Source organism: Acomys minous (assembly GCF_964271855.1).
Source record: "Acomys minous genome assembly, chromosome: 8".
NCBI lineage: Eukaryota > Metazoa > Chordata > Mammalia > Rodentia > Muridae > Acomys > Acomys minous.
Genome location: NC_140489.1, coordinates 83,925,781 through 83,947,723, shown reverse-complemented (window position 1 = coordinate 83,947,723; position 21,943 = coordinate 83,925,781). Strand labels below are relative to the sequence as shown.

At 46.6% G+C, this 21,943-nt stretch overlaps 1 protein-coding gene across 2 annotated transcripts; it reads left to right on the top strand.

Moving 5' to 3' along the window:
- The first annotated feature begins 9,095 nt into the window (after positions 1–9,095).
- RNASEH1 (ribonuclease H1) lies at positions 9,096–21,710 on the top strand. 2 transcript variants are annotated; one of them, XM_084793009.1, is made up of 8 exons: positions 9,097–9,311; positions 11,668–11,783; positions 13,083–13,244; positions 16,913–17,012; positions 18,432–18,486; positions 18,978–19,062; positions 19,516–19,640; positions 21,078–21,710. In XM_084793009.1, exons 1-8 carry the CDS (start codon positions 9,184–9,186, stop codon positions 21,162–21,164), a joined length of 858 nt encoding a protein of 285 aa, XP_084649135.1. In that variant the 5' UTR covers positions 9,097–9,183; the 3' UTR covers positions 21,165–21,710. The 2 variants fall into 2 exon arrangements, with proteins under 2 accessions (XP_084649136.1, XP_084649135.1); XM_084793010.1 differs by lacking the exons at positions 16,913–17,012; positions 18,432–18,486 and having other exon boundaries at positions 9,096–9,311; positions 18,982–19,062.
- The last annotated feature ends 233 nt before the right edge of the window (positions 21,711–21,943 follow it).

Below are 21,943 nucleotides of genomic sequence, written 5' to 3'. Positions count from 1 at the left end.
ACCCTAGTCTCCTCCCTGCTGAGACCAATTATTATTATACTCCTGATTCTCCTATTTGGACCCTACATCCTCAACAGATTAGTCCAATTCATAAAAGATAGGTTATCCATAATCCAGGCGATGGTCCTCACCCAACAATACCATTGCCTGAGGCAGGAAATGGAAACTGAAATAGAATGAAAGATTCCATTCTAGTTCATAGAAAAAGAGGGGAATGAAAGACCCCATTTCTAAATGTTGTTTAGTCAAATAGTTTAAGGCTTGTGTAATGCTATTTTGTAAGGCTGTACAACAGTTCAGGGAGGTCACCTGAAAGGCCCAGTCAGACTGGAAAAATACCACCATGTCCCAAGGCTCGCAGATGTCACAAGACTCGTGGTCACCCACCATTTCACAAGGCCTGCACAAACGGTTCTAGGAAACTGCCCTGGGGCAACAGGATGTATGGGAAACTGCCCTGGGGCAACAGGATGTATGATCTGTGAGTAAGCTACTGGTAAAAATAGCCCAACCGTTTCCTGATTCCAAAAGCCCTGACCAGAGCTAAATCTAGCCGCATCAAATTAGCCAATCAAAACCCTGTAATTATGCCTCTCGCTTCTGTAACCCTGCTTCCTGCTTTCCACCCTATAAAAGGGTCTCCTCCCCTTCACTCGGCGCGCCAGCCTCTCCAGAGACTGAGACGCCCGGGTACCCGTCCCCCTACAATAAAGCCTCTTGCGTGTTGCAACCGAAACCTTGGTCTCGCTGGTTCTTGGTGGGGGTCTCCACGTTAAGACCACCGTGCTGGGGGTCTTACAAAATAATGAACATTATTAGCCATTTTTATTCACTACAACAAAACCTTGTATCCAGTTTTTAAAAATTGTTCTTTATTGTGTGAAATACTAGTAGATAAAGGTGCTTGTCTCCAAGCTGAGGACCCAAGTTCAATCACTCAGACTAATGTGGTAGAAGACAACTGACTTCCACAAATGTGTCCTCTCACCTACACACACACCCTTGTGTGTACTCACATGCACAAATGCGCACACACACACACACACACACACACACACAAGATAAATGTAACAAAGACTTTAAAATCCCCTATGTCGGCAATGTGTCATCTCAGGGTCTAAAAAGCAAAAAGTCAGAGGAGCTTCAAAGTCATCTCTTCTCCAGAGCCTCGTGCCGTAATGAGCTTCAGAGAGATGGTGATGAATCTTTGCACAAGAGATGGATTCATGCACCTGCCTTTGATCAAAAGTTAATGGACTGAGTTTTACCGAAGGTCTCTTCTCTCCCTCCACTTAGGGCTCGCAGGGCTTTCATCATGTTCTTAGCAACTTGGAATGAAGATGAAAAGCATGGGGTAGCAGATGCTCGGTGAGCTCGGGGTCACAGGCCTGTTCTGTGAAGCTGCAAGGTCACTTGTTCCGAGCACCAGCTCATGATCTTCCAACACCAGAGCCCATCGGGCGGAGGGAGGGAGGGAGGGAGGGAGGGAGGGAGAGAGGGAGGGTAATCACTCTTCAGTTTTCTATCATAAAGCTGAGAATCTGCTGATCATTTATGTATTCCACCAAAAGAGCACATTCTCAGCGTGAACTTTAATGAATGAAGTGTTAGGGTGAGAAGGCACGTGGCACCCAGGTGACAGCATGAGGGGCACTGCACACAGCGTCCAAGTCACCATCTGGCACTGCCAGCATCATTATCTCCATCTTTCGCAGGAGAAAGGGGTCATAAGCAACTCACTAGATCTACAGAGCTGTGGAGCTGGGGATTGAAGTTGATGCTTATGAACTTTGCAGCTCAGGGATAGCAGAGCAGAGGAGGCTAGGGGAGGAATGAGCCCTGTGTTTCTCCCATGCTGGTCTTCAGGGGTTGGCATAGATGGTTCCACAGCCGTCCCAGGGATGTAGTGTATGGGGCACCTGATCCCCATTTCTCCAGTGACAAAACAAGTCTACACAGGGTAAGTCACTTGACAGATTCCCCCAATGGAAGGAGGTTTTTGTTTGTTTGTTTGTTTTTAATTGTTTGGGTTTTCAAGACAAGGTTTCCCTGTGCAGCCTTGGCTGTCCTGGATTCACTTTGTAGATCAGGCTGAACTTGAACTCAGAGATCCGCCTGCTTCTGCCTCCCGGAGTGTTGGGATTACAGGCGTGTGCTTGAAAGGAGTATTGCTGATTTACCTTTAGGATACAGCACTTGACAGGTTACATAACAAAAGTACTATGGAAAGTAAAATTCAATTATTATTAATAAGCTGGGCATGGCGATGCATGCCTTTAATCCCAGCACGTAGGAGGCAGAGGCATGTGGATCCCAGAGTTTCAGGCCAGCCTGGTCTACAGAGTGAGTTCCAGCATAGCCAGGGCTATAGAAAGAAACTGTGTCTCGAAAGACCACCAAAAAAAACTTGTTAATAACGTCCTCTACAAGGGGACATTTATGGAGATTGTCCAAGAGGGTAGAGGGAGCAGGTCTCCTACATAATGGACCCGGGGGGGGGGGGGGAGGTAGGTTGGGAAGGATTCAGACAGTGACTCCCAGTATATCCAATGCCCATTGTATTATTACAACACACACACACACAAACACACACACACTGCACTGCAAAAGGGTACTGAGTGCTGGTCTAACTAACTCCCTTTTGTTCCTCTCTGGCTAAAACATGGTGGTACCCAGAAGATGTACTTTGGGATCATTAGATCCCTTTTATCTGTTCTTCCCAATTTGAACCAAATCCACTAAATCTCCTTTCTCCGTTTTCTGTCAGTATTCTTTTTAATGGTATTTTTGTTGTTGGTGGTGGTGGTAATGTGTATGCTCATATATTTGTAGATGTGTCTAAGGAGTCCAGAAAAAGGCCAGATCCCTTGGAGCTGGAGTTATAAGGCCCCAGAACAAGACCCAAGAAGAGATTATGTGCTCTCAACTGCTGAGCCATCTCTCCAACACCCAGCACTCATTTCTTTTTCTTTTTCTTTTTTTTTTTTTTTTTTTTTTTTTTTTGGTTTTTCAAGATAGGGTCTCTCTGTGTAGCCTTGGCTGTCCTGGACTCGCTTTGTAGACCAGGCTGGCCTCGAACTCACAGGGATCCGCCTGCCTCTGCCTCCCGAGTGCTGGGATTAAAGGCATGCGCCACCACGCCTGGCTCCCCAGCACTCATTTCTTTAGTTGTTACTTTGGGACAGGTGCCAGGACATCACCTTTTGTGGTTTCTGGAACCAGGCTTCTGCTGGTTACAGATACAATCACACAGAGGAGGAAAAACAGGCTTTAATAAGTTGAAGTTTAGCAATAAGAACAGTACCTTCAGGGCTGGACAGATGGCTCAGAAGTTAAGAGCACGGACTGCTCTTCCAGAGGTCCTGAGTTCAATTCCCAGCAACCACATGGTGGCTGACAACCATCTATAACATGATCTGGTGCCCTCTTCTGGCCTGCAGGTGTACATGCAGGTAGAGCACTGTATACAAAATAATACATAAATCTTAAAAAAAAAAAAAAAAAGAACTGTAGCTTCTCTGACTTGACCAAGGAAAGATTATCCTGGGAGTTGCACTTATCACAGGCAATGTGAGCAGGCCTTAGAAGTGCTGGAGTTTGGGGGGCAATAGAAACAAAATTTATTTTTCCTTGAAACAATATGTAGTTCTGGCTGTCCTGGAATTTGGTATGTAGATCAGGCTAGCCTTAAACTCCCAGAAATCTGGCGCCTTTGGCTCCCGAGTGCTGGGATTAAAACCTGCACCACCACACCCAGCTTCTCCTCAAGTCCCACACCTGACTTTCACTTTGGTGTTCAGTATTTTTTCATGTTGCTCTAAAATTCTTTACAGATAACATGCCTGGTTTGGTGTGTGCCGGGTGACTCTTTCCCCACCTAGCTACTGGGGCATGGCGAGAGGTAGATGCAGGTGGGGGACGGAACACTGGGAAGGTGAAGTTGCAAAGTGGGTGCCCAGGAAAGATGGCGTCCTCCTCTAGGTTTCGGCTGGGCTTCACTTTTGTAGCAATGACTGGATCTCGGTGTGGAGGGTTGAGTCTCAGAAGGAGGCATTCAATCCCGTGCCCTGAAAATGGCTGCAGGGGAGGGGGTCCACTCTCAGCCAACCTCGAGAGAGCCACCCTGAGGCCCCTTTGATCCAGACCAGACCTTCCAAATGCTGCGGCCCTTTAATGCAGTTCCTCATGTTGTAATGACCCCAAACCATAACACTATTTTGTTGCTACTTTATAACTGTAATGTTGCTACTGTTATGAATCATAATGTAAATATCTGATATGTGAGGTATCTGATATTTGACTCCCAAAAGGGGTTGAGACCCACAGTTGAGACCAGCTGATCTAAAGCAATGCCATGATCTCGTCACCACTGCAGCTTAAAGCTGGAAGGCTGCCATAGACCCTCCAGGCCAAAGCCAGTATGAAGAGCCACAATCCCTCTGTATTCTCCTTTTCCTCTCCTATGTAGGAGCCTTGCAACCTCTGACTACTGAGCTCTACCTGACACCCTATGTTATGGTCTGGGGTGCAACTTGAAATCCCTTTTATTCGCCTGTTTCAATTGCTGTCTCAGAGGCTTATTGCTTAATAAACTCGCCCTTTCTTGTTCTCTCTGAGCTCAAAGCTGGCTGGTTCAATTCAGCTGTTCTGGCTCAAACTCCTCTCAGCTGACTTATTCAGTCTGGCTTTTTCCTCAGCCTCTGAATTGCTCTGCTTGGCCTCAAACTAACTGCAGCCATCTTTTCTAATCTTCTGGCTCTTTCTCAGCCGCTGGCTTGTTCTTGTCTTCACCTGAGTCTAGCTTGTGTTCCCTCTCTACAACCTGTCTCTCTATTACTGTCCTGGTAAAAAACTGCCGCCCCTCTCTCTGTGTTACTCCTTAAATAGCTTCCCTTTCCTGTCTGTTTTGTGAACAGTAGGACGTATTCTATTCTGCCAAATCTTTCTCTTATTCCTCACTTTTTCTTTCACTCAATTAGACATCACTTTCAAATATGGGTGCTTCTTTCTACAAACAAACTTTGCCTACATTGTTTGGGATTAAAGTTATGTACCATCTCGGAAGGCAGAGGCAGGTGGGTTGCTGTGAGTTTGAGGCTAGCCTGGTCCACAAAGCAAGTCCAGGACACCAAGGCTACACAGAGAAACCCTGTCTCAAAAAAACCAACCCCCCCCCCAAAATTTATGTGCCACCATGCCTGGATCTAAGTTTTTCTTTACCTGAAACTTGCTCTATACCAGGCTGGTCTTGAACTCAGAGATCTACATAGTGAGTTACAGGACAGCCAAGGCTATACAAAGAAACCCTGTCTCAAAAAGATAGATAGATAGATAGATAGATAGATAGACAGACAGACAGATAGATAGATAGTAGTCTCACTATAAAAAGTAATTAAGCCAGGCAAAATAGTGCACACCAGTAATACAAGCAATTGGGAGGCCAAGTCAGAGGGACTCAAGTTCAAGACCAGTCTGGGCTTCACAAGAAGACACTTTTTTTTTTCTGGGGATGGGGTTTAGAGGGGGCATCTGTCTACATAGCCCTGGGTATTCCAGAACTCACTATGTAGACCAGGCTGATCTGAACCTCACAGAGATCCACCTGCCTCTTCCTCCCAAGTGCTGGGATAAAAGACGTGCATTGCCACATGCAGCTTGCACACCCAGTATACACATGATACTAGGTCCTCTTGTTATTTTTGTTTTGGTTTGTTTCTGATTGAATCCTCCTATGTAGCCCAAGACAACTTCCTGCCTCTGCCTTATAAATGCTGTGCTTACAGCTGTGTGCTTGCACAGCCAGCCACACAATTCTTTCTACAGAAATGGATGATTACAGAGATGTGTGCATAAAGTGTGAGTCTGTGTGTGAGTGCACAAACTATGTTCCTTTGTGCGTGTGGTGTTTGCTGATCATGAAAGCCTGAAGAGCTGTTTGTTTCTGTTGTCATGATAGAACACCCTGACTAAAATTGACTTAGGGAAGAAGAGATTTAGTCTAGCTAAAAATTCCAGGTTACAGTAAGTCTTTGCAGGGAAGTCAAGGCAGAAACTTGAAATAGTCTCCAGTCAAAAGACAGACAATGGACACATGCCAGGTTACGCATGCTCAGCCCACCCTCTTTACCCACAGAGGCCAGAACTCCTTCCTACCTCTTCCTTTGTCTCAGGGTCTCTCCCTGAACCCAGCAAGCCCTAACAATCCCATCTCTGTCCCATTTAGAGATGAGATCACAGGCATGTGCTGGAGCCCCAGCCTGTTACAAGGGTGAGAGGAGCCAAATTCCAATCTTTGCACTTTCAAGGCAAGTTTTATTTGGGGGGGGGGGGTGTTGGGTTTTTGAGACAGGGCTTCTCTGTGTAGCCCTGGCTGTCCTGGAACTCACTCTGTAGATCAGGCTGGCCTCGAATTCAGAGATCCACCTGCCTCTGCCTCCTGAGTGCGAGCATTAAAGGTGACAACGAAAGGATTCTTAATTGCTGAGCCATCATCTCTCCAGGCCCAACAAGGAGTTTTCTCATATTGGAGTCCCACATATTGGGACATACTAAAGTATTTACCACAATAATTACATTAAGTGTTAATCAGTGTTTATGAAAAATCTAATTTGCAAGAAAATCTAAGTTGAAGTTAGAGATTCAAAGTTAGAACACTATTATTATTATTATTATTATTATTATTATTATTATTATTATTATTATTATTATTTTGAGACAGGGTTTCTCTGTGTAACCCTGGCTGTCCTAGACTCCCCTTGTAGACCAGGCTGGCCTCGAACTCACAGTGAGTTTGCCTGCCTCAGCCTCCCGAGTGGTGGGATTAAAGGCGTGCGCCACCACCCTCACCTGGAACATATTATTTTTCACATTTAGTTCTTTTGTTGATTTTTAGCTATTTTCAAGATCAGCATTAAAAAAAAAACCCTAATGTGTGCTGGAGTGGGAGCACACAGCATTCTTGTGGATGTTAGAGGATGACTTTGTGACATCAGGTCCCTCCATTCGCTTTTCTTTTTCTTTTTGAGACAAGGTCTCCCTATATAATCCTGGCTGTCTTGGAGCTCCATATATAGACCACACTTACCTTAAACTCATAGAGATCCTCCTGCCTCTGCCTCCTGAGTGCTGTGATTAAAGGCCTGACACACCATGCCCAGCTTTCCATCCACTCTTATGAGTTCTGGAGATCTGATTCACGACTCCAAGCTTGCACAGCAAACACTTTACCTACTGAGCCATCTAGCCCAAGGCCAGAAGTTATTAAGATTTTTTTTTTGTCTTAAGACCTCTTATTTTTTTCCAAATTGTTCTTATTTTTTAAGTGTCTCTTGTATCCCAGGCTGAATTTGTTATGTAGCCAAGGATGACCCTGAACTCTCAATCCTCTCTCCTCTTCCTCCTTAGGCTGAGATGGCAAACATATGCCACCACGCCTGTTTTCTGCAATACTGGTTGGTCCATACCTCCTTCTTTAAACTTTAGAATAGTTTTTTAACTTTGAAGTATTATTTGAGTTGATATCTATTAATACTTTCTACATAAAACTAAAATAAAGGCCTGAGAGGAAGCTCTGCGGGGCCTGTGCTTATTATCTGTGAGACTCTAACTTTGATTTCCAGTGCCACAATTCACTGTGTAGCCAAGGCTGGCCTTGAACTCACAGTAATCCTCCGCCCATTAGCCTATACAGTATTGAAATTACAGGTTTGAGACACCATGGCTGGTTTTAATTATATAGATATAATTCTAGTTGGGCTGGAGAGTCAGCTCGCTCATTAAGAGTAGTAGCTGCTCTTGCAGAGGACCTGGGCTTGATTTCCAACTGCAGGGGATTCAGTGCCCTTTCTTGGCCTTTATGTGCAGGAACTTTGCATGTGGTACAGATAAACAAGCAAGTAAAACACCCATGTACATGAGATAAACAACTGATTTCTTTCTTTCTTTTCTTTTTTTTGGGGGGGGGGTATTTTGGTTTTGTTTGTTTGTTTTTTCAAGACAGGGTTTCTATGTGTAGCCTTGACTGTCCTGGACTCACTTTGTAGACCAGGCTGGCCTCGAATTCACAGCAATCTGCCTCCTGCCTCTGCCTCCCAAGTGCTGGGATTAAAGGCATGCACCACCACTGCCCAGCTAAACAACTAATTTCTAATGCAAAGAGAAAAATAGAATTGCTTTCCATTCCAAAAACCCACTGACATTTGGCTCAAGGACAGACAACCAGAAGCAATCATTACAAAGAATTTTCCTTTTCCCACTTTTCCTTTATATTTAGCACTTTTTGCATATCTATGTAACTTCAAGGAGTATACATTTTTTTAAAAATGTAGTTGTGTGCACACATATACTTGCATCGTGGCACATGTGTGGAGATCCGAGGACACTTGTAAGAGTCAGTTCTCTCCTGCTGCTGTGTGGGTCCTGAATATGGAACTTGAGTTGTCAAGCTTGGCGGCAAGCCATCTTACTAGTGCTTCAAGGAGTATATTTTAACTTTTTAGTTGTTTTGGGATTATAAGGAGGATTTCCCACTTTTTTATACTAACTTGCTTCATTCCCTTAATTATATGGCCAGAATGGTGTTGTGTATTCCTGACATTCCTTTATTCCTTTTTCTTTTTCTTTCTTTTTTTATTTATGGTTTTTCGAGACAGGGTTTCCCTGTGTATCCTTGACTATCCTGGACTTACTTTGTAGACCAGGCTGGCCTCGAACTCACAGCGATTCGCCTGTCTCTGCCTCCCAAGTGCTGGGATTAAAGGCGTGCGCCACCACCGCCCGGCTTTATTCATTTTTCTATGGTCATCTCTACGGTCCAGTATCTGCTGAAAGAGAGGGGAGCCATTTTCTGCAAGGCGGGCATCCTAGAGTAGATGGTGTAGTTTCACAGGGCCTGTCTGTCTGCCTTCACATCCATTCACTCATCCAGCCAAAACTTCTCCCTCCCTCCCCCTTCCAAGCCAATTTTGCCGTGTTGTGAGTGGATTTTACACTCGCAGCCGGAAGGCACCTCAGCATGCGGGACTACCATTCTAGCGACGTCTGGGAAACAGACGACACAATCCTAGGTCTCACCCCGCTCCGGGACAGGCGCCTGACAGACGTCACCTTCCTGCGCCGGAAGTGTGCCGGGCGCTGGCGGGAGTCTCGCCCGCAGCAATGTGGGTTGCAGCGCAGCCGTGAGTGATGCGTTGGCTGCTGTCGTTCTCTCGCACAGTGATACTGGCCGTCGTGCGCGGGAGGCGAGGCGTTTGCGGGCTCGGGATGTTCTATGCGGTGAGAAGGGGCCGGAAGACCGGCGTCTTCCTGAGTTGGTGAGACGGAGCCCTTTATTCTAAACACCAAACAGCTTGTTTAGTCCTTCCGTGTTGCAAAGACTACTAAAGAGAACACTCAATCACTGCAGACTAGTATTTACGCTAGGATTCCCCTGTTTTGATCGTCCCTGTGTGGCGGTGTTTTGTTACTGATACAGGACCCCACATAATCCAGGATGTTGGTCTCACTGCCGTGCCCCACAACACCCGGCTTCCTTGTGTTCTTAGTTATTTTCTTGGCAACAGGGTTTGTTTATTTGTTTGTTTGGTTTTTGGTTTTTCGAGACCGAGTTTCTCTGTGTAACAGCTCTGGGTGACCTGGACTCCCCTGTAGAATCAGGCCGGTCTTGAACTCACAGAGATTTGCCAGCCTCTACCTCGAGAGTGCTAGGATTAAAGGCGTGTCCTGCGCCTAGCTGCAGCAGGGTTTCTTTTCTCCAGCTAGTTATGTGCCAGGTAGAACTTCTGCTCTTTCTGCCTTCACTGACCAAATGCAGGCATCGCAGATAAGCACTGTTATGCTCAATTAAGTCCTGTCTGGGGGAAATGACAAAATGTTGAAAGCTAAGCCCTCCCAAAAAGCTGCACTTAGCCATGTATGGAGATTTAGCTCGTAATTGACCAAATTTGGAAGCTGAGTTTCCAGTAGGCAGTGGATTGATAAACTACTGGAATATCACGCAGACCTGAAGTGGGTTATCAAAGGTGAGGTAGTATGAAGGGGAACTAACCATATTGAGCTAAGAAAAAAGGCTAATGTGAAATGACCACAGTGTGTGATTCCAACTCCATGACATCCTGGACCAGATACAGAGAGTGCAAAACAAGTCAGTGGTTGTTAGGGGTTAGAACCAAAGGAGGGTGACTATGAGAGTAGATAGGGCTGGGCGTGGCGGCCACACCTTTAATCCCAGCAGTCGGAGGCAGAGGAAGGTGGATCGCTGTGAGTTCAAGGCCAGCCTGGTCTACAAAGCAAGTTCAAGACAGCCAAGGCTACACAGAGAAACCCAGTCTTTGGGGGGGGGGGGAGGAGAAAAAAAAAACAAGAAAGAAAGAAAGAAAAAAAGCAAAAGGGTCTTATGTATCTTTTTTTTTTTTTTTTTTTTTTTTTGGTTTTTCGAGACAGGGTCTCTGTAGCCTTGGCTGTCCTGGACTCACTTTGTCGACCAGGCTGGCCTCGAACTCACAGTGATCCGCCCGCCTCTGCCTCCCGAGTGCTGGGATTAAAGGCGTGCGCCACCACGGGTCTTATGTATCTTAAACTGACTTTGAACTGAACTATCTACAAATCAAAGATGATCTGGAACTTTTTCTTCCTTTTTTTTTTTATTTAATTTTAATTTATGTGCATTGGTGTGAGGGTGTCAGATCTTGGAGTTACAGACAGTTGTGAGCTGCCATGTGGGTGCTGGGAATTGAACCCGGGACCTTTGGAAGAGCAGACAGTGTTCTTAATCACTTTCAGCCCAACCTGGAACTTTTGACCTTTTGTCTCCACTTCCCAAGTGCTGGGATTACAGGTGTGCACTCCCAAACCAAGGTGCTTTTAGACTGAGTTTCTATGAGGCACTGGCTGGCCTGGGACCTGTATACAGATTAGGGTGTCATTGGACTTGTCAGGATCCTCCTGCCTCTGCCTCTAGAGTATGGGATTATAGGCATGCACCCCCCACCCCCAGCTTCCAGCAGGGGTCTTTTAAGGCATGAGGTTTTTCTGAGTGGCGTGGTAATGTAGACCCATGTCTCTGTCGTTACATATCCACTAACCCTGTAGACGGTACAGCACTGAGTGAGCCTTGATGGAAGCAGTGGACATTTGTCAGGGCAGAAGCTAAAGAGGACTCTGCCTTTTCTCTTCCTATTTGAGGTGGACCTGAAACTGCTGGAAAACATGACTCTGATACATAGATGAATTATAATAGTAAAAATAAAATTCAGACCAAGAAGAGACTTGATACCCTATGATCATATACAGGGGGAGGTAATCCCCCTCAGGAACAGTCATAGGGGAGGGGAATAAGGGGAAAATGGGAGGGAGGGAAGAATGGGAGGATACAAGGGAAGGGATAACCATTGAGATGTAACAAGAATAAATTAATAAAAGAAATTTAAAAAAAAATTCAGTTTAAGAAAGCAAAAAGGAGCCAGGCACGGTGGCGCATGCCTGTAATCCTAGCACTTGGGAAGCAGAGGCAGGAGGATGGCTGTGAGTCTGAGGTCAGTTTGGTGTACAAAGTGAGTCCAGGGCAGCCATGGCTACGTAGAGAAACCCTGTCTCTGGGGGGAGGGGTGGGGGAGGGGTGGAGAATGTGGAAGAAAGAAAGAGCCTGGGCTAATGAACACACTTTTTCAGGAGTGAGTGCAAAGTACAGGTGGACCGGTTTCCTGCTGCCAGGTTTAAGAAATTTGCCACAGAAGATGAGGCCTGGGCCTTTGTCAGGAACTCTTCAAGCCCAGATGGCTCAAAAGGTATGTCACTTAGCGTGGGGTAACATTTTAACCTGTGAAAACCCCTGTATCCTCAGCACCTCCTCATCTACCTCTGCAGAGGAGGTGAGGTAATTGTCTTAGTTCCCCTCTACGTTGGAGTTAAGAATATTGGTCCAAAGGCTAGAGAGATGGCTCAGAGGATCAGAGTTTGACTGTAGCACCCATATTAGTGACTCACAAGCTCCTGTAACAAACACACACACACACACACACATGGACAAACGAACACATGCATGCATGCAAATAAATAATATTGGAAGCTGAGTTTCCAGTAGGCAGTGGATTGATAAACTACTGGAATATCACACAGACCTGAAGTGGGTTATCAAAGGTGAGGGAGTATGAAGGAGAACTAACCATATTGAGCTAAGAGAAAAGGCTAATTTGAAATGGCCACAGTCATTTTAAATATTTTAAAGCTGGGCCTGGTGGCTCACGCCTTTAATCCCAGCACTCGGGAGGAAGAGGCAGGCAGATCGCTGTGAGTTCGAGGTCAGCCTGGTCTACAAAGCAAGTCCAGGACAGCCAAGGCTAATACAGAGAGACCCTGTCTCAAAACCCCCCCCCCAAAAAATAATAACAACAACAACAATAACTATTATTATTATTTTTTTTTTTTTAATAAGGGATAGTGTGCTTCAGTCAGGTGTATGATGCCTGGGATTGGGAGTTTGAGGCATGAATGACACAGCCAGTTCCAGACTTAGCCTACACTGCAGGACCCTGTAGGAGCAAACAGTAAATAGACCAGTGGTCCCTGCAGTAACAGTATTATCAGTTCTGGGACTCAGTTCTCCAGTGGCATACTCAGAAGTGCTCATAATGTCCCTATTATTGTCCACATACTCATACCTCTTAAGTTTCTTTGCATTTCACATGTCATGGAATGTACTGGAAGCTGAGGGCCTGCTGTAAGGGACATCAGATTAGAACAGACACAGGACTCAGATCAGCAAGCTGACTCTAATTTAAAATAAGAGACAAAACCAAACAAACAAAAATACCAAGAAACTATCTGAACCTCCCTTGAGAAGTGGGATCTCAAGAGCTTTTTATTTGTTTAACCATCTGTTACTGTGTTCAGTGGGAGCCTTGCACTCTCTGCAGCTCCTTCAGGCCACCGGGGATGGTTTGTTCTCAGTCGTTCCCTCTTGGTAGGCCACATCTGGAGTGCCCCAGTCTGGTGTACTGATGTTAAAAACTCTGGCCCCAGGGTCTTTGGTTCCTCAATGTTCATGTACTCTCTGGTTATGGATCATGGTTGGAATCTCCTTTCAGGGCAGGAAAATGCATATGTGCAGAAGTCACAGGCGAAGACCAGCAAGCGGCCTCGGGAGCCTCTGGGTGTTGGGGAAGAACCTCCAGAGCCAGGGACAAAGCACCCCAGGCAGAACACAGAACCAGCTACTCCAGTGAGCAGGGACACGTTTTCTTATATGGGTATGCCTTTGTGGGTTTGTGTTTGTTTTTGTGAGGTGGGGTGGAGGGCTCAAGACAGCTTCTCTCCGTGTAGCTCTGGCTGTCCTAGAACTCATTCTGTAGACCAGGCTGGCCTCACAGATCCTTCTGCCTCTGCTTCCAAGTGCTGGGATCCAGGATGTGCACCACCACTGCCCTGCACCTTTCTTGGGTTCAAAATTTTTAATACAATTATGAAAAATTACAATTGTCAGAAGGAAATCTTTTCCTTTCTAAACAAGTGGAATTTAAGCTGGTTGTTTTGGTGGTGATGTGGTGTTTTGTTTTGTTTTGTTTCGAGACAGGGTTTCTCTGTGTAGCTTTGGTTGTCCTGGACTTGCTTTGTAGACCAGGCTGGTCTCGAACTCACAGAGATCCGCCTGCCTCTGCCTCCCAAGTGCTAGGATTACAGGTGTGCACCACCATGCCCAGTGGTGGCGTTTTGTTTTGAGACAGGCTCACTGTGTAGTCTGGTCTGCCATGCCTGGCATTTAAACTACGCTGATCTCTTTTGTTTTTGTTTTTTGGTTTTTGAGACAGGGTTTCTCTGTGGAACAGCTCTGGTTGTCTTGGACCCTCTTGGTAGACCAGGATGGCCTCGAACTCTCAGTGATCCACGTGCCTCTGCCTCCCAAGTGCTGGGATTAAAGGCGCGCACCACCACCACCTGGCTCAACAAAGCTGATCTTTAGCCCCAATTTTTATTTTGGAGGGAGGGCATTAACAGAGTTCCTTTGCTTTCCTAGACCAGTGCTCTTACTGATGTGGGCCTACCCCTCTTTTTACTTTTTATTTTGCAGCAAGGCCTCTGAGTCACCCAGGGTGGCAATGAACTCCTTGCTTTGAAGCCTAGGCTAACTTTGAACTTGCAATCTGTTAGCATACTATTTAATCTACTTTATTGGGGTTTCTTAGATCTCTTTCTCCCTTCTCCACTGCAGTCCCTTCCAACACCTCAGCCCCAGGTAGGAGAGAAACATAGTTTCCTTAGCTACTTCCTGCTAGTTAGGGTCATTGGGCTCCTTGGCAAGTCCAATCTTCATTTCAGGAGATCTCCTACTTTTTCTCAAACTGTAATAACAGCAACCAGGAGCAGCAAGGGGGAGATCCCTGTCTCTCTCTTTTCTCTGACATTTATTCCCTCTCCAGAGTCCTCAGAGTTAAACTATCTTCAGCTGGCAAGGAGCCGCTCTCAGGACCCTCACAAGGCGAATAGTGAGGCATTCTCTATTGAATTTGAAGCAGCCTCATATCCCACACCTGGGATTAAAACAAAAACATATTTACAAAGCATAACTGAGGTTTATTGTTTGTTTGTTTGTTTTTTGGTTTTTCGAGACAGGGTTTCTCTGTGTAAGCCTTGGCTGTCCTGGACTCATTTGTAGACCAGGCTGACCTTGAACTTACAGAGATCTGCCTGCCTTTGCCTCCCGAGTGTGCCACCACACCCAGCCCATAACTGAGTTGTTTTTGTTTTTTAATTTTTTTTCCATAACTGAGTTTTTAAGATACCAAAACTTTTCACTATAGCCATCTTCCTGCCTTAGCATCACAGCCACCCGGGTCCTCCACAAACAGGCCTGGCAATGAAGCCACTATTTCATAGCTAATCAAATAGTGAAAATTCATTAAGCTTTTGGGAATTTTTAAGAAACCTTTGCAGAGCCACAGGCTGCTGAGGTGGGAGTGAGGGCCCAGCCAGAGCTGCCTGTTTTAGCTGAGCAGAACAGTATGAGAAATTACGAGCTCGCATATGGTCATTCATCCACCCTCAGACCTCGCTGTGTCCTGAGGAAAAGAGATCTAGGGCTTTTCCTGTACGTAACTCCAAGGGCAGCTGTGTGCCTTTCAGTAACTATCGTATATACATTTCCTTTTCTTTCTTTTTTTTTTTTTCTTTTTCTTTCTTTTTGGTGTTTGGTGTTTGGTTTTTCGAGATAGGGTTTCACTGTGTAGCCTTGGCTGTCCTGGACTCACTTTTGTAGACCAGGCTGGCCTTGAACTCACAGCAATCCACCTGCCTCTGCCTCCTGAGTGCTGGGATTAAAGGCGTGTGGCGTACATTTTCTTTTTGTCTTGCATTCATGGGAACAAAAAGAATCAGCATTTAAAGCTGAATCAGCATTAGTATGTGCTTAGTTTTTTTGCCAAGAGGAAGCCATCTGTACTTTACCTCCAGGGAAGGCACCAGAAGACACTGTAGAGCTGTGCAAGTAGATGGGTTTGGCAGTTAGCTAAGATGAGCAAGTACCCTTTCACTGCTCATTGTGCTGGGTGTTGTATGTCAACTTGACACAGGCTACAGTCATTTGGGAGGAGGGAGCCTCAAGAGAAAATGCCTCCATTAGATCAGGCTGTAGGTAAGCCTGCAGGGTATTTTCTTAGTGATTCATAGGGAGGGGCCAGCCCATTGTGGGTGGGGTCACCTCTGGGCTAGTGGGCCTGAGTTCTATAAGAAAGCAGGTTGAGCAAGCCATGAGGAGCAAGCCAGTAAGCAGGCCCCCTCCGTGGCCTCTGCATCAGCTCTGCCTCCAGGTTCCTGCCCTGTTTGACCTCCTGTCCCGATTTCTTTCAGTGATGGACCAAGATGTGGAAGCTAGATAGAGCCTTTCCTTCCTAAGTTGCATTTGGTCACGGCGTGGTTTTTTTTTTTTTAATTAATTTAATTATATTTACATGCATTGTTGAGTCACCTGCATGTACGTATGTCTGAGAGTGTCGGGTCCCCTGGAACTGGAGTTAGACAGTTGTGAGCTGCCATGTGGGAGCCAGTAATTGAACCCAGGTCCTCTGGGAGAGAAGTCATTGCTCTTAGCCATTGAGCTATTTCTGCAGTACCATTGGTCATGGTGTTTTATTGCAGCAGTAGCAACCCTAACTGGGCACTTTGTGATGGAACAAACCTTTGTGATGCAGTAGAGGGATGAGCCATTTCCAGCATGCCAGCTGTTGCTTGGCACACAGCTTGTGATAAGTGGCTTCTAGGAAGGTTTAGTTGGAATCCGAGTTCAGCTGACAGAGGAGGCCTGGACCAGCCTCTGTGCTCAAATGCCCCCAGTCTTGCTTCTCTGAGGGACAGTGGTCTCTATGTTTCCCCTGAGCCTGCAATGCTCAGGCCACTGTCCTCTGGATGGTTCCTTGTGTGCAAGTGGTCTCTGACTGCTCCACTTCCATCCCAGACACTTTGCTCCTCAGTTCTCCCTGCACTGTGCTGAGGGTTTGCTGCTGGCCACAGACAGGCCCAGCAGTGGCCTTAGCTCTGCCCTCCCCACTTGAGCAAACCATGTTTGAAAGGAGGAAGCAGAGGTGAGAACTACTTTACAGTTAGTGGCAAATGGCCTAAGAGAAAATGAGACCATTTGCCAGCAGAGTTGGCTTTCTTGGCATGTGCGGCCAGCATCACACCAGCACTGCTGTCTCTGGAAGGACAGCTTGAGTGAAGGTGACCCAAGCACAGGCACCTCATTAGCTTGAGGTATAAGTAGACCTCAAAGGGGGGGAAGTTCTGTCTTAGCTCTAACTCACCTTGTGTGTGGAACAAGCAAAAGTGGCCACACCCCATGGGAGAATCCATGTCCTGAAGAGGAACCTGCAGCAGTGGGTCAGCGTTCAGCAGGTCAGTGCGGTGGCCTCACTCTTCCCTCTTACAGGAGAATCAGTCGTCGTCTACACGGATGGCTGTTGCTCCAGTAACGGGCGGAAGCGGGCGCGAGCAGGAATCGGCGTTTACTGGGGGCCAGGCCACCCCTTGTAAGTAAACACAGCTGAGTGTAAGCATCACATTTTACCGAGTCTTGGCAGGATTTGCTTATTGATATGTTCTTTGCTGCTTATTGATGTGTTCTTTGCCAAACTGCCGGGTATAGCGTTGGCGGAAGTAGAAGTAGAGCCTCTGACTTTGATTTATATTGGTGCCAGGCAGCGTGGTTCTTGACAGTGCCAAGTTCTGAGACCTGGTGGTGTTTCCCTGAGCCTGGCTCTTACAAATCATAAGACATTGGTAGAAGAGCCAACCGACAGTGATGCAGGGACAGGGCACCAGCTCAGAACCATCCCCTCATGAGATTTCTAGACTTGTTTCTGAGTCAGGGCTGATTATGTAGCTTTGGTTGGCTTGGAACTCACTATGAGACCAGATTGGCCTGGCACTCATGAAGATTCCCCTGCCTCTGTCTCCCCCAAGTGCTTGGGACTAAAGGCATGTGTCACCACACCTGGTGACTTTTAGACTCTTTTGAAGATGCTTTACTTAGAGGTAGTCAGAGAGCACAGCCAAAGATGTGGAACTGGACCAGTCATGTATACCCAGTCCATGTGGTGAAAGATAAGGAGTAGCATCTGTCAGCCATCCATCCCATGAGGCTTTTTTACACCTGGTCTGATGCTCATTGGGAATGGTTGTCAGACAGCTCATGTAAATTGTTCATTAGCAAATTTTAAAAGTATTTTTATATTTTATTTTAAATACTTGCATATATTCAACATATTAAGTAATTTAGGTAATGAGGGTGCGTTTTTGTTTTGTCTCACTATGTAGCCTGGCTGGTTAGTATTTCGTGGAGATTCTTGTGCCTCAGCCTCTCAGATGCTGGGATTAAAAGTAGCACCAAGGTGGGCAGTTGCTCAGCCTTCATCCCACCACTCTGGAGGCAGAGGCAGGTGGATCACTTAATTTGAGGCCAGCCTGATCTACAGAATGAGTTCCAGGACAGCCAGGGCTACACAGAGAAACCCTGTCTTGAGGAAAAAGAAGGTGTGTATCATCATGCCCAGCCTAGCAAAACGAGCCTGTTACATCGTCAACCTTGGATCTTTTGGTTTTCTTTTTGTGTCTTGAGGCAGGGTCTCTCTATGTAGTTCTGGCTGCCCTGGAGCTCTCTATGTAGACCAGGCCGGCCGCCATCTCACACAGACTCCTGCCCCTGCCTCCCGAGCGCTGGGGTTACAGGTGTTGTTTACAGGTATTGATATTTGGGCAGTGTCTTGTGGCAAGTACTCCAGCACAGAGCTGTGTGCTGGCCCTGGTGTGGTTTGCCAGGCTGTTATTTGTATATCGGTTTTATGTTTCAGTCGAAAGTGAGCACTACTTTGTTATTCCCCATTGAGAAGAATTGCTTTGGGAATTAGCATTGTCATTTTGTTTTTCTTTTTTATGCTGTTTTGAAACAGAAATGTAGGTGTTAGACTTCCTGGACGACAGACAAACCAGAGGGCCGAAATCCATGTAAGTTCCCAGATAAACGTGAGTCTGCCTTCCTCCTTGTGACCATAAGATCAGCCCTGCTCCCTTCCTTTCCTGTCTTAAATAGAAAGTATTGAAAGTGCACAAGAGCTGGGCGGTGGTGGTGCACGCCTTTAATCCCAGCACTTGGGAGGCAGAGGCAGGCAGATCGCTGTGAGTTCCAGCCTGGTCTACAAAGCGAGTTCAGCACAGCCAGGGCTACACAGAGAAACCCTGTTTCAAAAAACCAAAAGAAAGAAAGTCCACAGGAAACTTCTAGACTAGTAACAGTCTTAAAAGACAGTAATTCTCTAGAAAAGTTCTGGAATCATTCCACGTAGGCGCATGGGATGTTGTAGGTTTACCCTTCTTCACACAGAGAAGACAACATGGTGGTGAGAAAGAGCAGTGCTTCGGTCTTGTAACATTTGACAGGTCATGCAAAAAAGTCAAGCATTGTGCACGTAGCCTGATTGTGGACTTGCTTTTTCAAGGCAGCCTGCAAAGCCATCACGCAAGCCAAGGCTCAGAACATCAGCAAGCTGGTCCTGTACACAGACAGCATGTTCACCATCAATGGTAAGCTTTCCCAGGCACTGTGAAGGAAGCAGGCCCCTCTTAGTAGGAGGTAGTGTGACAGCCCTGGATGACACCGGGCTCCGAAGGGTCAAAGGGCTAGGAGTGTAGGTCTACTGTCTTGGAGAGCTAGGCTCCTTGGCTCCATAACACCTGGGTCAGGATGTGAGTAACTTAGGGTCACAATGTGCTGGCTTTGGGACTAGGGGTGGCTGTACAGAAGCACATGGCAGAGGCTTCCCTGAGGAAGCCCCATGCTCATCTGACTGGATGCAGCTAGCAGAAAGAGGAAAGGTTGGGGCCATGGAGTGTGCTAAAGACTTAAGCGAGGGAGGCACCAAAGGAAGGCAACAGTCCAGGCTGTGACACAGAGCGAGCAGAGGCAGTGCGGAGAGACTGTGAGGGAGGCCAGGCCAGGCCCTCCTCATGGACCAGCCTGCGAATGTGCTGCCCTAGGGATAACGAACTGGGTTCAGGGCTGGAAGAGGAATGGCTGGAGAACGAGCACAGGGAAGGACGTCATCAACAAGGAGGACTTCATGGAGCTGGATGAGCTCACCCAGGGCATGGACATCCAGTGGGTGAGTCACACTTGACACTGCGTGTTCTGCCTTAGCTGAGAGAACGGTGTTTGGAAGGAAGGGGTGTAGTGATGAGGTTAAAGTAGCAGCTTCCATGAAGGTACGTATGTATTTGTTAATGTGTGTTAGTTATACACAAGAATGGGTTCTTTGTACACGTATGTACATTATATTTAGGTCGTGTCCCCCCCCCCCCCTTTGAGTGTACTGTTTCCTTGGTTGCTTACAGGGGCATGGGCACCTTAGCAGTGTCTACACCACTGACTAAGTGTCTGTTCCTCCTTCATCAACCATTAACTGCCTGTAAAAGCCCAAGAGGACAGACGCTCATGCACCCTCCCCCATCTGTTGACCAGCCAGGTCCTGTGTAGGCCTTGTGCTGCTAATCACACTTCAGTATGTTCATGAGTGCAGTGCCCATGTCTTGCCTGGAAGATGGCGTCCTGTAACACTCACTCCTTTCTCTGGCTCTTACGTTGTTTCCTCCTGAGCCTTGGAATTGGTGACAGACATCCCATTTATGGCTGAGCACGCCATTTATCTCAGACCAGTCTGCAGTAACCACCATCCACTGGAAAAAGAAGCTTTTTGACCAAAGCTGACAGTGCTAATCTATGAGCAAAACCATGAACGTTTAGCAAAACAACAGTAGCTCTCCAGCTAGGCCCTGTGACTATCCAGCACGGGCTTTTCATAGTTTACAGTTCCAGATGTGAGTTGCTCCTGTGTGGTAGGCTGTAACTCCAGTCAGAGGGTGGATGGTTACAACCAAAAGAGACTTGTCACTATTGCTCCAGTGGGCACACTTGCCTGGTGGGTTGGTGTTTGATAAGACTGTTTCCCCAGCAGCCTACAGAGCACTTTCCAGTGCTGTGAAAGCTGGCCTGCAGGGAAGGAGCTTCCAGATCAGTTTCAAGTTGATTTCTGTATGTCTGGCAGCCAAGGTGTACATTGCCTTCAGCAGTTGGGGGTCTTATCATCTAGTTCTGGTGGCCACCCACGAGCAGAGGAATAGCCCGCGTTGTTTTGGGGGCCTTGGTGGACTTCTGAACCAAATAGTCTATATATTTTTGTCATCTTGAGTAGTCATCTTGGTTGGTTGGTTGAAGGCAGGGTCTCATGTGGGCCAGGTGGTCTGAAATGTGCTGTGTAACAAGGATGATCTTGAGTCTGTGATCTTGCCAGTGTTAGGACTGTAAGCATATGACACCTCACCCAGTTTATGTGGCACTGAGGATTGAGCTCCAGACTTATTCTGTGAGCTGACCGTGGCTCCAGCCCCAGTGTGTGTTACCCTAGTGAGGGAGGGCTTTGTGAACGTGAGCTTTGGCATCCGCCTCTTCTCTTCTGGTACACGAGCTTCTGGGTGTGAAATATAGCCATGTGATGCACATGTAAACATCTGAAAAAATTAAAGGGGAATTTTTATTTTAACAGATGCACATTCCTGGTCACTCAGGATTTGTGGGCAATGAAGAAGCTGACAGACTGGCAAGGGAAGGCGCAAAGCAGTCTGAAGACTGAGCAAAGTAGTTGCTGCACACTCAGACCCGAGACGGTGGCTGTTTCTTTACCCTGACGTGCATGGAGCACACGATGGTGACATGTGACAGAGCTTGATGACAAGTGCTTGAATAATGAAAGGAATTGTTGAGTCTCTTGCCCCTGAAACATCCTTGTGTCTCTGTGTGTATCAGAGATCATTTGGCCATATGGGACCTGAGGCTGGACTTTGCCTGCACCCAGGAGACCTTGGCTCCTGGATTACCTTGTAGGAACAGCTGAGACCTTTAAAAACCAAAATGCAGCCAGGTGTGGTGGTGCACGCCTTTAATCCCAGCACTCGGGAGGCAGAGGCAGGCAGATTGCTGTGAGTTCGAAGCGAGTCCAGGACAGCCAAAACTACACAGAGAAACCCTGTCTGGGGAAAAAACAACAACAACAACAAACCAAGATGCATAAATATATTGCTAATAGATTTCTTTGGCTATTTCTCTTAAAAACACTGTATAATGCTTGAAATTATCCTTATTTATTTTTATAATAAAAATACACAGGAATGACACAAAATACACCTAGTTTGAGTTACTGCTAAAGGTGCGTGTCCCTTACTATAAAACTAGAAATTAGCTGGGTGTGATGGTGCATGCCTTTAATCCCAGCACTCAGGAGGCACAGGCAGGCATATCACTGTGAGTTCAAGGTCAGCTTCATGTACAAAGTGAGCTCAACAGCCAAGGCTACACAGAGAAACCCTGTTTTTTAAAAAAAAAACTAGAAACTGAGAAATCACTCTAGAGAAA

Excerpts from the sequence above, each read along its gene's own strand:
- RNASEH1 (XM_084793009.1), top strand. The coding sequence starts at position 9,184 with ATGCGTTGGCTGCTGTCGTTCTCTCGCACAGTGATACTGGCCGTCGTG. Across the intron at positions 17,013-18,431 it reads TGGGGGCCAGGCCACCCCTT|AAATGTAGGTGTTAGACTTC; the intron begins GTAAGTAAACAC and ends GTTTTGAAACAG. Across the intron at positions 19,641-21,077 it reads AGGGCATGGACATCCAGTGG|ATGCACATTCCTGGTCACTC; the intron begins GTGAGTCACACT and ends TTATTTTAACAG.